Source organism: Myotis nattereri (assembly GCF_964212035.1).
Source record: "Myotis nattereri genome assembly, chromosome: 3".
Lineage (NCBI taxonomy): Eukaryota > Metazoa > Chordata > Mammalia > Chiroptera > Vespertilionidae > Myotis > Myotis nattereri.
Genome location: NC_138077.1, coordinates 198,706,143 through 198,721,388, shown reverse-complemented (window position 1 = coordinate 198,721,388; position 15,246 = coordinate 198,706,143). Strand labels below are relative to the sequence as shown.

Genomic DNA, 15,246 nt, shown 5'->3' with positions numbered 1-15,246 from the left:
TCAATGTGAAACTTGTTTCATAAACAGTGAATCAGATAAACAAATGAAATATCAAAACAGTTTGAGATTTTATTGATTTCTTGCCAGTGTAGGGACTAATATAAACTAAGACCAAAACAGGTCTTTATAAACAGGATTGAGAGGTTTAACATAGATAATATTCTTATTTATCTCTTTTTAGACGACTGAGTCAAAGACCAACACCAGAAGAACTTGAACAACGAAATATACTACAACGTGAGTCCAGTTATGAAAATAAAGTTGTATAGATTTTCTGTATATATTTCCAACTTTAATATATATAACAGAGAAGAGAAGCATTTTCTGCAAGGGCCAAGGAGAGAGTGTTCCCGCCCAGGAAGGACTTTTTGTAGCTTTCCCCCTGAAGGAACAGAGTTCCCCAAACTTTCTTTCCAAGTAACATAATAGTATTGCTTAGTGTACTGGGATTCTACAGAAAATTTTAATGTTCTTACAGTATCTTGAGACTGACTGCCTTGGGCACTTGGGAGGATTTCACAGTGTGTGGTAGACGCTGCCCAACTTTTCTCTTTCTTCAAGGAAGCAAATAGTGGCCACGCAGTTGGAGGGGCCTTCCTGTTCCTAGTGTGATCTAAGGGCTGGGGCCCAAAGCAACTCCAAGGGCAGCAGACTCGCTGCCTTTTTCATCTCTTTAGACTTTCATATCTCTAAAGTCACAAAATAGGACCATGTATTTATCTCCCCCTCCCCATACATAATTAACTTCCTGAAACAGCATTCTAATCTAGGTCAGATTTATTTTTCCATATTATAGGGTGAAATTTGGACTTAAAAACCTCCACACACCAAAGAGGATTAGGCTTCATAGGGTTACTTGGGGGCATGCTCAGTTTGACCTTGTTCTCATCGCTATTCGGATATATGCAACTTAATCACTTAGTAAATTTTAAAGTGTGGGAGTCTTTACAAACCTATCACGCAAAACTTAATGTGATCTCCCTTCTAAGTGGTTACCTTTGAGCAAGAATCTGAAAAGGGGTTTTTGTTGTTTTTTAAGATCTTTTTTTTTTTTTTAAAGATTTTTTTATCGATGTTTAGAGAGGCGGGGGGTGGGGGGCGGATGGGGAGGGAGAGAGAAACATCACTGTGAGAGTGAAACATTGATGGCCACCTATCAGGGATCGAGCCCACAACCTGACCAGGATTCGAACAGGCAACCTTTCGTTGGCTCAACCAAAAGAGCCACACTGACCAGGGATGCAAAGATTTTTTTAAAGGACACAGAGTAAATAATTTCAGATTTGCAGGCCAAAATAAAAGGAAGCTATTATTTAGGTACTTATCAAACCATTCAAATATAATCACTTAAAAATGTGAAAAAACCAACACGGCCAGTGTGGCTCGGTGGTTGAGCGTCGACCCAGGCACCAAGAGGTCACTGGTTCGATTCTCACGGCACATGCCTGAGTTTCGAGCTCAATCCCTGGTGGGGGGTGTGCAGGAGGCAGCTGATTGATATTTCTCTCTCATCAGTGTTTCTCTCTCTCTTTCCCTACCTCTCTCTCTAAAAACCAGTAAAAACATATTTAACACAGAGGTAGAAGTTAACCTTAAAATAAAATAAAGCACAGTGGGGGGGAAAGATCTTTTTAAAAATATGTAAAAATCAATCTCAGCTCACGGGCAGTAAAAATATAGGCTACTATCCGGACTTGGTACCATTTTTGCTACCCTTGCTCTTGAGTATTAGACTACCAGTTGACAAGAAAATTGTCTTGGTTAGCCTCCCCAAAATTCATGTTTTATTCTGACTTGGAGTCTGTAAGAAATACCTGCACTATAATTAGTGAAAAGCTTGATATGCAGGTTGCCATTGTGAAGTAATCTTTTTTGTTTCTGACTGTCAACTGTAGCGAAAAACGAAGCTGATCGTCAGGCAGAAAAACGGGAGATTAAACGTCGGCTCACTAGAAAGGTACATTGCCCAGTGTTCGGTTTCTGTCTGTCTCCTGAGTGCATGTCTTATATTTGAATAACCTTATTGATTGGAAAGAAATCACTTGACTTGAATTGCCATAGGTTGCTATGAAATAGAATACGTGATGCAAATATAGAAAACAACACAGCATTATCAAGAGCTTTTCTTTTCCCTTCACTTTTACTATTTTAAAGAAAGCCTGGCATAAGAAGGTGCTCAGTACATGCATAAAATTTTACCTTTTATTTGGTAGACCTGGGATTTTGATGTAGATTCTAAAATCTGTTTAAGTATAGAGATGGTAACAGGATTGTGTAACATTCAATTCTGCAAGGCAAGCTGGCTATTTTCTAATATGGGAAAGAATGAACTGACCCTTATTGATATCTGAAAAGCATGAAAAACTAACTAGGATTTTTTCCTTGATCCCAGATCAGTTAGGGTAGAATCTTTTCTGTACCAGACGTGTGTTATTAGCTCTAAAGCTCTAGGACAGCGGTTCTCAACCTGTGGGTTGCGACCCCTTTGACGGTCGAACGACCCTTTCACAGAGGTCGCCTAAGACCATCCTGCATATCAGATATTTACATTATGATTCATAACAGTAGCAACATTTACAGTTATGAAGTAGCAACAAAAATAATGTTATGGTTGGGTCACAACATGAGGAACTGTATTTGAAGGGCCAGAAGGTTGAGAACCACTGCTCTAGGATTAATACCTGTTTTCCTTTTCTTCTCACCATAGTGGTTTGTAATTGCCTCCTGTAGATTCTGATTTGGTCTGAGTGCTCTAGATATTTCTTAAACATAATAATCCACAAGAGAATGAGGGGATCTAGACATTTTCTTCCTCATTTCTTCCCTCCCCCAGATTAGAAGTATCTTTGATAGAGTTAGGGTAGCTAGAGGCCACAGCTGGACTGACTCGCTGCCTTCAGAATGTGCAGGTCACCTGATGGTGCAATCTTAAATCATAATGTGTTGCAGAATCCGCTGTCCTGGACATCGTTCATGTTGAAAAGAAATTCACCCTTAATATTACCCACTAGATATTGTTTTCATATTAAATATATTCACTTTCTAATGTATTATATGTGAGATTATAGCCCTAATCCTTTTGCTTCTCAAAACACGGCCCATGGACCAACAGCATTGGCATTACCAGGACCTTGTAAGAGATGCAGAATCTAAGGCCCTGCCAGACCTGCTTATTCAGAATCCACATTTTAACCAGACCCCCAAGTGTTTTGTATGCATGTTAAAGTTTGAGAAGCACTGGTAATACTTTACACTTGTTTATAGCAGTGGTTTTCAAGCTTAGCTGTGCATTCAGGAGCTTTAAAAAAAAACACCTCTCCTCCGGCCAGCGTGGCTCAATGGTTGAGCATTGACCTATGAACCAGAAGGTCACAGTTCCATGCCCAGTCGGGGCACGCCCGGGTTACCTGCTCATCCCAGGAGGCAGCCGATCAGTGATTATCTATCTCTCCCTCTCCCTTCCTCTCTGAATCAATAAAAATATATATTTTTAAAAAACCTCTCATCCTATCCTGTTTAGCTCAGTGTGTAGAGCACTGGCCCATGGACTGAAGGATCCCAGGTTCAGTTCCAGTCAAGGCCATATACCTACGTTGCAGGTCGATCCCTGCCCTGGTCAGGGCTCATTTGAGAGGCAACCAATCAATGTGTCTCTCTCACATCAATGTTTCTCTCAATCGATGGTTCACACCTTCCCTTCTACTCTCTCTAAAAATCAATGAAAAATATCCTCAGGTGAGGATTTAAAAAAAACAACAGTATCAATACCCAGAATATCTAGGGATGGACCCAGGCATCAGTAGTGTTTGAAGGTCCCTATGTGACTCCAGTGTACAGCGAAGGGTGAACCACTGGATTAGAGGCAATTTGAATGCATGATTGATACCTGACTTGGCATAGTCAACTAAGAGGCTCCATTTCTTTCAGCTAAGTCAAAGGCCGACTGTGGCCGAACTCCTTGCCAGGAAGATTCTGAGGTTTAATGAATATGTGGAGGTAACAGATGCTCAAGATTATGACCGGCGAGCAGACAAACCTTGGACCAAACTGACCCCTGCTGACAAGGTCTGTCTCTCTTTCTCTCTTTATGCAAAACACTAACTGGAAAGGAAAACATAAACAAAATTTCTATTTTTAATAATAATGTTAAATTTATAATCGAAGCTACAAAATATAAAACTTTATATTAATGATACCACCACCACCACCAAAACTGGAAGAAAGTCCCTGTTACATCCCAGTACAGAAATCTGGAAGGAAATAAGACATATTTTTACTGGTGATTATGTTGGTTGGAGAGAGTCTGGGTAGCATATTTTAGTAATTACCATATTTCACTTTTTAAACAGGAAAGGCATTTTTACATGCGTGGAAACTATAAAAGTTATAGTATCTCTTTTAAACTCCCCAAGTGTTTTGATTTCACTGAGATTATAAATTTATTATGAGATGATTGGTGTCAGGGAAGGCAGTGGCTATTAGCTCAGTGTTTCACCCTATGTGTTGCCCTGGCTTCTTTCTTCCCTCTGGGTTGCCTGCTGAGGGTTACAATGACTCACAAAGTTAAGTACAATAGAGACTAGATGGCAAATCCCACTGCTATACTATAGCAGACAGAAAATGCTGAAACATTTTCACTTTTTCTCCACAGGCTGCCATCAGAAAAGAATTAAATGAATTTAAAAGCTCAGAGATGGAGGTTCATGAAGAGAGCAAGCATTTTACACGGTAAGAGCCAAAAGACCCAAATACTGTGAGCTAAACATTTCTTAAAAAGCAAACATACCACCAGAGTTGTTCAGATAGGAAAGACTCTAATGACATCGTTTAAAAGAAGGATACTCCCAGATGGTGTGATTCATGGGTTGAGTGTCAACCCATAACCAGGAGGTCATGGTTCAATTCCTGGTCAGGGCACATGCCAGGTTTTCGGGCTCAATCCCCAGTAGGGGGCTTGAAGGAGGCACTGGGTACTGAATACACCGAATGCCTGGGTCCATCCCTAGATACACACTGATACACACTGATGCCTGGGTCCATCCCTAGATATTCTGGGTATTGAATACACCCAGATGGTGTGATTCATGGGTTGAGTGTCAACCCATAACCAGGAGGTCATGGTTCAATTCCTGGTCAGGGCACATGCCAGGTTTTCGGGCTCAATCCCCAGTAGGGGGCTTGAAGGAGGCACCCAATCAGTGATTCTCTCTCATCACTGATGTTTCTGTCTGTCTCTCTCCCTCTCCCTTCCTCTTTGAAATCAATAATAACTTTTTTTTTAAAGAAAGTACTATAGTGTACAACAATAAAAGAAAGAGTCATAGAGAAGGCGACATTTAGGCTGGATCTTGGAGTGTGTAAAATAATTGATTTGGACAAGAAGGAAGAAAGGAACATTGTAAGCAGAAGGACCAGCTTTAGCAAGGCTATGGGAGGTAGGAAAGTACAAGATGTTTCTGGGTAGCCGAAACCGGTTTGGCTCAGTGGATAGAGCGTTGGCTTGCGGACTGAAGGGTCCCGGGTTCGATTCCGGTCAGGGGCATGTACCTGGGTTGCGGGCACATCCCCAGTGGGAGATGTGCAGGAGGCAGCTGATCGATGTTTCTAACTCTCTATCTCTCTCCCTTCCTTTCTGTAAAAAATCAATAAAATATATTTTAAAAAAAAAAAGATGTTTCTGGGTAACAGGAAGTGTAGTTGGAGCAGAGGATGCATGGGGACAGTGTGATGAAGTTGAGACCCACAAGATGAGGTGCAGCCACACTTTGAAGAACTCTGACTGTTATGCTGGGATATTGGAAACATTGGCGTTGTGTGTATTTCAGAGCAGGCTCTGGTGGCACTGTGGAAGGTGAAATGGGAGGATGGAGAGACGAGCAGCAGGAAAGCAGTTAGGAAGGAACTGGAATAGCCATAGCAAGCATCCTCGTGCCCAAAGCAGGGAAGTGATGGAGAGAGTGCAAGGGAGAGAGATCTGAACGCCTGGCAATCTGTTGATTCCAGGTATGAATCAAAGGAAGTAGTCAGAATGACTCAGATGTCTAACTTGTGATTACTGAGGTCTCCGATATCAATAAGGCGTGCAGTTGAACAGTTTAGGACATTTCTTCAGTAAAATATTTATTGAGCAGCTACTACATGATAGATACAGTGCTAGGCACTCGGAACGTAGTAGGAAACAAGATCAAGTCCTTGCTCTTAACAAGCTTCTAATAGAGAAAGGCAGGCAATAAACAAACTGGAAAATAAATTATCTATGTTGCGCTTGACGAGTCTGTGCCACATTAAAGAGGAGATGCCTAGGAGACAGTTGAATATTCAGCCTAGAGTGCAAGGAAAAACAAGATCTAAAGATAGCACACTGCCCTAGGTGGTTTGGTTCAGTGGATAGAGCATCGGCCTGGGGACTGAAGGGGTGCGGCTTCGATTCCAGTCAAGGGCACATGCCTGTGTTGCGGGCTCGATCCCCAGTAGGGGGCAGCCAGTCGATGATTCTCTCTCATCATTGATGTTTCTATCTCTCTCTCCCTCTCCCTTCCTCTCTGAAATCAATAAAAAATATTTTTTTAAAAAGCAAAGCAATCTATAATATCTGGTAACTCAGCTTTTTTTGATTACCTGTTTTAGCTACCATCGTCCGTGATGCTGAAGTTTGAGAGGAACTAAACAACCCCCCAAAACAGGGCTACTTTGCTGCTTCAGTCTCCAGAATGACACGGCGGGAACGTCAGCGCTTACCAGCACAGCCAGAATTGAGTCTTCTGGGGTGAACAGCACTTCTATGAATGTAGCGTTTCACTGGAATGGATTCGCATGTGCTGCCTTGAACAAAACTGAACTCTGCCAGTGCTTTGAACCTTTTACTGTTGCAGCGTACTTGAGGGGTATTCCCTCCCCAGCCACAGACGTTCTGGGCCACTTGCAGGTTCCGCGTTTTGTTGGCTGCACCACACCAATGTGACTACCTGTGCCGAGGCACAGTTCGCACCATTAGCCTTACCTGCTCTGTCCAGCTGTGGGACCCACTTGTGTAGGCGCTAAATTCCAGCCATTGAATCTAGTTGGTGGGGGGGAAAACCGAGAGGGCCCCACCTTCTAGCAAAGGGGCCCCCACTTCTCGGGGAAGCTTCCTCCACACTGGCATGTCAGCCTTGCACTTACCTCTGGTAACAGCAATACCGTCCTCTGCAGGCACAGCCTGAAAGCAGCTCAGGATCTGTCAAGTGCTTCCTTTTTTATTATTATTTTAATCTGGAAGTGATGGAAACTTATGTTCAGTCTCACCTGCAACCAGATTCCAAGTTGGGAAAAGGCAAAAGCATGTGTTTCCTGTACACAAAACCAAAACACGCCTTTATGTTAATGCTAACTTGGCAGAAAACTGACTCATGGCTTAAATGTTAAAAGCTGTTGTCCGTTTGTTGCACCAAATGATACTGTAAGTCATTTTGCCCAATAGATACATTCTCCTCCATAAAGCAGAGTTGTAGCAACTCTGTGGGAGTTGCATGCTATTGGCCCCCACACGTCCAGCCAGAATCATAGCAAAGTCCTAGGGTTGTTGGGTGCTAAATCAGGTCTTCGGAGAAGCGATTAGGAGGGGCACAACCATGACCCACTGCTCCTCTCCTCCTCACACAGATGTCTGTCCTCCTGCTGCCGCTCTGGCAGCTTCCACCTCACTCATCCCTACTCTTCCAAGCTGGAGCCAGTGGAGTCGGTGCCTGGCCATTGGCTTAGCCCCCACCCCCTTTTGTAATATATATTAATATGATTTCCTAAAACAAGATTCAGTTGCTTTCTTTGAATTTTTATTGAAAACCTTACAGCCTCACTGTTTCCCTCTAATTCCTATCCACACTTAATGGAAGAAAAAAAATAGTTTCTAGTTAACTAATGAATGTAGCTTTCTCTTTTTAATGTTCAGGAAATTGTGGCTGTTTTATAGATTTCTTCTGCAGTCCCCATTGTTCTGTATGTAATCTTTCAGTAGATTTTTCCTTTTTTCTCCTTTATGTCATGTAAGATTTGGTGAAGTCAGAATATCATGTTAAGACAAAACGCTAAAGTGACCTTAAAAGTAGTGTTCTCTCTCTGTATGGGTAATAGGAGGTATTGGATTTCTCAGTGACTGTCAAATGCTTTATGGCTATGGAAATATACTGGGTTCACATCTCCTTGAAACTAATTAACCTGTGGTATGGGGGAAAGATAAGAGACAGCTCCACAGTGTTGTCAGAGGTCTGTATATAAGGTGGGAACACATTAACTGCTAACTTGACTTCTAACTTTTCTGTCTTGTTGGTTTGGAGATTACTTGGCTTATGTCAGAATTCTCTGTGGCTTAAGATGACATTTTCAAACCCTTTACTGCCTTTCTTTCCCTTAATGTGCCAAGCTTGAAATAGGATTTGATTTCCTGAGCTTCTTGTTTGCTTTCTATGTGCCACCAAGAAAATCTAATTCATCTTTCATCTCATTCATGTTCTTTTGAAACAAGATACTTTGGGGGTCAAGTCTTTTCAGGTGATTTTTATATATATACATATAAATATAAAGGATTTTGTGTCCTTTCCTTGTAAGTAACAATTTACAGTCATAATGTATAGAAGAAATAAAAGTCTGATGTATTGTACTTTAAAATGCTTCCCTGATGTACAGAATCTTGTAAAATAAGTAATTGCATTGTATATCAGTCTTCCTACCAACATTAATTATTAAAGTATTTTAGAATTTAAAAAAAACAACTATACTATTCTGGTATGAAGTGTTTATTTTATATTCTACCTTATTCCAAAAGATTTAAGCCTCCTTAAAAATGATACCTAAAATACTGCTAGACAGCCTCAGTGAGAAGTAGATGAGGGGAAAAAGATAATAGGAAGAACATTAAGTGTAGCCCTAGCCGGTTTGGTGCAGTGGATAGAGTGTCAGCCTGCAGATTGAAGGGTCCCAAGTTCGATTCTGGCCAAGAGCACATGCCTGGGTTGTGGGCTCGATCCCCAGTAGGGGATGTGCAGGAGGCAGCCGATCAGTGATTCTCTCTCATTGATGTGTCTATCTCTCTATCCTACTCCCTTCCTCTCTGGAATCAGTAAAGGTATATTAAAGAAAAAAAGAACATTAAGTGTAGCCAGAGATACGCAGTCATGTTTATGAATGCACACATACAGAAAAAGAATAGGCTGCAGAGAGGAAAGCCAACTGTGAACCCCATAGTATGTACCAGGTACTGCTCTCGGTCCTTTATCCTATTTATCCCACCCCTAGTCTGGGAAGTAAGTAGAAGTAGACTCATTTTACCAGCAAAGAACCTAGGAAGTTGCTTCCCCAAGGTCAAAGCACATCGTGTGACCACTCTGCATATATTCGAGGACAAGCAATTGCATCCCAATCATCCCTATAAGGATTACTCTGTATGGACCATATATTAGACCACAGGCTGGCATCACAATAAGACAGGTCATATTTCGTATACTCCTCTCTGGCTAGCAGCCCAGTTTCATTCATGGTGGCCTCACCAGTGACTCACTTTCTACTTGTCACTTCAGAGACTGGCCTTGGTTAGTCCACCACCCTTTACCCGGGATTTAAAGAAACCATGAGTCAGAGCTCATGTCATTGGGTTCCACCTGCTCCCAGATTTTCCTTCAAGTCCTCCAAAGAGGCCTCAGTTGCCATTACCCTCTTGTTGAGGTTAAGCATTGTTGCCTGTGCTCATTGCCCAGTGTTGGCTGAAACAATAAATGAGTTTAGAGTTCTTATGGATTTAGATTTCTATATCCCAGGAGAGGGAGGACTGTAGTAGAGTGAGAGGTTTGGAAAACCACTATCAAAAAGGGGAAGTCCAGCCCTGGCTGGTTTGTCTCAGTGGATAGAGCATCAGCCTGTGGACTGAAGGGTCCTGGGTTCGATTCCGGTCAAAGGCACATGCCCAGGTTGTGGGCTCAATCCCCAGTAGGGGGTGTGCAGGAGGCAGCCAGTCAATGATTCTCTCTCATCATTGATGTTTCCATCTCTCTCTCCCTCTCCCTTCCTCTCTGCAATCAATAAAAATATATTTTAAAAATAAAATACTGTATATCTTTGATAATGAAAAACACTACAACCAGTACAGTTTGATGACAAGGCCTTGAAACATACTGAGGCACCAGCCAAGTTTACCCACTATTTCATTTTACATCAGTGCAGAGTCAACACGGTGAAAAAGGCAAAGAAAGCATTATTATGAAATAGTTTTGACCTCAAGGACCCCCAAAAGAGTCTCAGAGACCCCAGGGTCTAGCAACTACAGTTTGAGAACCACTGCTCTGGTCCTGTTTGCATCTTAAAGTTTGGGTAATAATTCCAATGTCTTAGAATTGCTGTGACAGTAAAGAATGTATGTAAACCACCCAGCACAAACATCTTCTAGAAGGAACACCATAAATATTTCTACTCGTTAGAGTCCAGCTGTGATCGCTCTATGTCCATTTAACATTTATTCACCTAACACCATATCCGAAATTCTATCCCATTTGTAACATCTTACTGCAATATATATCTTCGGAATTCTTTACTTGCCTAAGTCTTTAGATTAGCGATGTATGTGTTAAAATGTACTTAACATAAACGTTACCATTTTAACCATTTGTAAGTGTACAGTTCAACAGTATATTCCCGTAGTTGTGCATAAGAGGCTTTGAAGTTTAACCAGTTCGCGTACGAGCACTCGTCATCTTTACCGACGCATTTGTCAAATGTCTATTTCAGTGTGCAGGGCAGATGCAACCACTTTTTAGACTTCTCGCGTTTTTCTAGATGTCTTTTTCTATTTTGCATAGTTATGACACCAAAGCTACTTCTGACGAGTTTAACAGCACATTCCCCAGACGGCGTGAACCGAGGGTAGAACGGTAACTTTGCCATTGGAAACGTACCCGCCTACGTACGTAACTTCTGTAATTTACGTTCCTCAGCAAAGTCGCGCGTGAAGGCTCTCGTATCGCGAGAATCCTCTGGGGGTGGGGCTTAATCTAGCGAATTGCCGATACGCTGACTGCGCATGGCGGGGCGCAGGCGCAGTAGACATATCCGCTCGCTTCAAAAGGTATAAATACGGACGCCTCGCAGTCGCTCAGCCTTTTAGGGGGAGACCTTTGCTCAGCGTTCGTGGTGTGTGGTAAGTGTGTGTATCCCCCTGGTTTGTCAGCTTCAGCTCTAGTGCCCGATCCCGCCAGCCGGCCTTTCCGGTGGAAACGGTGCTACTTAGAAGGGCTGGTTTCGACGGCGTCCGTGCCAACTACCTTATTCCGCGCGGAGGGGCTGGGCGGCTGGGGCTGGGGCGCGCGCGCGCGCGCCGACCTGCACCCTGCGCGCCGGGACGCCGGGAACGCAGCCACCCCGCCCAGTCGTTGCCCTTCCTCCCGGGAGCCGCGTTGCCCTCGGGGGAGTTGCACACAGGATATTTTATTCCTGGCCCCTCCCGCGTGTGAGTCCTGATTTCGAAACCGATGGCTCTTAGTGCTGCCAGTGTAACATTTGGGGTAATTTCACGGCTGGAGGCCGGTTTAAAGATGGAAAGGTTAACTGCTGCCTGAAAGGCTCTGCAGTTGCCGTTTCTCTGGGAGCGCGCTGATGGCTGTTGTTTCTAGATGTGTGTTTGCGGCGCCCGGCTGAAAGTGAACTTAGGTTCCTGGCAGGACTTCTGGCCAGTCTTGAACTCGAGTTTTGACGACTTTGGGGGGATTTAGGTATCGCTGTCGCTGGGTGGGATTTCTAGCACCGTAGTCTGAATCTAAGTGTAGTGACCAACGTGGACACCCCGGGAGGTCACTCTCCCCGGGCTCTGTCCAGGTGGCGCAGGGGAGCGGAGGGCTCTGCCCCGTGATGTACAGTCCCTTTCCACAACGTTGGAGAGAAAGCCGGGCCTAGAGTCTGCGCCTGCATATTCCTACAGCTTCTCAGAGTCCTGTGGACGATGACTGAGGAGACAAACCATGCAGGAAACATCTCTCTAGAACAGCGATTTTCAACCGGTGTGCTGCACGAAATTGAAAACCTGCCAGTTTAGTCATGGGCACTGACCTCTTTTCCCTTGGATTGTCAAATTTAAAATCAACATCCAACACAGAAATTGGTGTGAATCAATTGAAATTTTACCTTTGGCCTGGCCTGGCTCAGGGTTGAGCATTGACCCATGAACCAGAGGGTCGGGGCACATGGCCAATTGGGAGGGTGGGCGCGTGCAGGAGACAGTCTATCCATGATTCTCATTGATATTTCTATCTTCCTGAAATCGATAAAAACCTATATTTAAAAATGCTACCTGTTTTGGCAGGTCGGTAAAATACATATTTTTTTGTGTGCTGCAGTTTTAGTAATTTGTGCTGCATGAGGTGAAAAAGGTTGACAATTGCTGCTCTGGAGCTTCCTATCTGGATATAGGTTGATCAGAAGTGAATTTTTTGCTTTAACCAGCTTTACTGTACTGCTGAATTAAGCTCTTTACCTTGTTTTGCAGCCTTCGGTCAAGATTCTAAATAACTTGATTTGGGTAAGTACATCTGAATTGCTTTTGGCTTATCGGTTTTGCCCCTTACAGTCCATCCACAGGAGATAGGGTTTGGTCTCATGCACAGACCCTTTTCATGATACTGGAGTTGAAGCTGGGCATATTTGTCTGCATACGCCTTCAACAAGGAATAACTGATGAAGTAAATCGTGAAATAGTACATAGTAATGACTTGTTTGAAATTGATTAAAAACAGTTACTGAACCAACAACTGCATGTAGTGTGATCTGTAATAATAAAAGCATAATATGCTAATCAGACCGGACCTCCTTGGACTAAGCTAGGGATGGGGTGTGCGTGGGCAAAGGAGGAAGGCCTACTCTTGCACAAATTTTGTGCATCAGGCCTCTCGTATGTAATAAAAATCTAAGAAGTTTTGAGGGGTGATGCTGTTTAGCTGTACTGTAATTACTACTGTTTGTAATTGATTATCAGACGCTCCCAACGTGGATACCCCGGGAGGTCACTCTCCCCGGGCTCTGTCCAGGTGGCGCAGGGGAGCGGAGGGCTCTGCCCCGTGATGTACAGTCCCTTTCCACAACGTTGGAGAGAAAGCTGGGCCTTGAGTCTGCGCCTGCATATTCCTACAGCTTCTCAGAGTCCTGTGGACAATGACTGAGGAGACAAACCATGCAGGAAACATCTTGTACGCTAAAATGTGAAATTTTTAAATTTAAGAGTCTGTGATTCTAATCATTTTTTGTTTTTATTTAGGAAAGAAGAGGAGCCACCTCACCATTTTGGCAGTTAATGCTTTTTGGATTCCTCTAAAGTGATGGCTGCTTTTGGAGGATAAGTAGCTGCCCTTTGGAGTAAAAGGAAAATTAAATGCAAATTCTGTCATTCCCAGATCTGTATTAACTGTTAGACTAATAGGATGGCCCATTGAAATTTATGTCATTACAGAAGGCACTGAGCATTGGCAGCTTTTTTTTATTTTTTAATCCTCACCAGAGTATATTTTTCTTTTTTCTTTTCTTTTTGTTAAATATATTTTATTGATTTTTTACAGAGAGGAAGGGAGAGAGATAGAGTTAGAAACATCGTTGAGAGAGAAACATCGATCAGCTGCCTCCTGCACATCTACTGGGGATGTGCCCGCAACCCAGGTACATGCCCTTGACCAGAATCGAACCTGGGATCTTTCAGTCCACAGGCCGATGCTCTATCCACTGAGCCAAACCGGTTTTGGCCTTTTTTCTTTTAATATATTTTATTGATTTTTTTTTTTTTTTTTTTTTTTTTTTTTTTTTTTTTTTTTTTACACAGAGCGGAAGGGAGAGGGATAGAGTGAGAAACATTGATCAGCTGCCTCCTGCACACCTCCCACTGGGGATATTGCCCGCAACCGAGGCACATGCCCCTGACCGGAATCGAACCCAGGACCCTTCAGTCCACAGGCCGACGCTCTATCCGCTGAGCCAAACAGGTCAGGGCCAGAGAAACATCTATTGGTTGCACCCGAGGTACATGCCCTTGACCAGAATCAAACCTGGGACTCTTCAGCCTACGCTCTACTCGCAGCCAAACTGGCTAGGGCTGGGCGGCTTTATTGAGACAGTATTGGTCCTTGAAAAGGCCCAGAAAACCTGTCAGAATGTGTGATGCAAAAAAATGAAACTAAAATGATACTTTGTGTTTTTTTTTATCCTCAAAGTTGGTTTTCTAATTGCATAGCTAAATGAACAGAAGCCCATGTAAGTCTAAATGTTTTTTAAAATCCTTATGTATTTGTGAATTATAATAAAGGTGACTATATACTTACTAGTGTGGTTTCTTTTTTCATATAGGAGTGTGTGATAGCCAAAGATAGTGTTCCATAATGGAGTGCTATAGCAATTAATGCCTGATTAGTTGCACCCTAAAGACCCTAAGCTTTTGTCTTGTGCTCTTTGTATTTAGCTTTATATGATTCCCTGGCTAGATCTCATTTTCATTAAGTAGTTGGATACCTGGTTAAAATTTAAAATCTGGGTAATGTTTCACCTACATTAGCAACTACAAGATTTGTTAGGAATGTTACAATCCCACTGCTGTTAGGCTAGTCAAACCTAGACAACTGGTGTCCAAGTAGCAAGCCCTTAAGCCTGGAAGACCACTGCCATGGGTGATGTGAGGTTGGGTCACAATGGAAGCTTTGTCAAGCCCTTGTACAGACTGCCAGCCTTGTAGGGATGGGATGTAATAGGCCCTGAAGGATGGAGACCATCTAGAAGGTAGAGTCGATCCTGGTGCTTGGGGTTCAGATAGCCATTAAACCATTTAGGAGCCTTTGTGGTCAGATTTAAGGGAAGTGTGTATTTGGGGTTTGGGTGGTGGGTTTGACCAAATTGTGTGGAATGCCCAGATAGTTTCACAAATGGTATTCAGGGCCAGAGGATAATAGATTTGGGAATGGGAGCTATTTCCTGTAGCCGTAATTAGGGAGAGCACAGCTTGTTGGCTTTTTGAACTGATAAAGCAACATGTAGATGGTCTGCTTAAACTAACTGCACTTGCAATACTTAGTTCTAAGTATTTGCATATATTAATCCTCACAACTCTGAAATGGGTATTAATCTAACCCAGTTTCAGATGGGAAAACTTGAACAAAGACTCCATTGCCCAAATTCACAACTGAAAGTGGAACCTGCACAAGAGCATCAACCTCCTGCAGGCTTCCTGGAAGCGAGCCAGATGTAAGGCAGGATCCT

General features: G+C 43.0%; 1 protein-coding gene and 1 long non-coding RNA gene across 2 annotated transcripts in view; both read left to right on the top strand.

The window, feature by feature from the left end:
• The window catches only part of LOC308516756 (mediator of RNA polymerase II transcription subunit 18), a 105,275-nt gene extending 96,539 nt beyond the window's left edge, over positions 1-8,736 (top strand). The window contains exons 10-14 of the mRNA XM_081087844.1: positions 182-237; positions 1,896-1,957; positions 3,928-4,065; positions 4,652-4,728; positions 6,628-8,736. Of these exons, the coding sequence (XP_080943970.1) occupies positions 182-237; positions 1,896-1,957; positions 3,928-4,065; positions 4,652-4,728; positions 6,628-6,643 (349 nt within the window). The 3' untranslated portion in view covers positions 6,644-8,736. The remainder of the gene's footprint in view (positions 1-181; positions 238-1,895; positions 1,958-3,927; positions 4,066-4,651; positions 4,729-6,627) is intronic.
• Positions 8,737-11,065: 2,329 nt separating this feature from the next.
• On the top strand, positions 11,066-14,315 carry LOC308517263. The gene is made up of 3 exons (XR_013995820.1): positions 11,066-11,161; positions 12,503-12,535; positions 13,268-14,315. It is a non-coding gene; the product is annotated as an uncharacterized lncRNA (long non-coding RNA).
• The last annotated feature ends 931 nt before the right edge of the window (positions 14,316-15,246 follow it).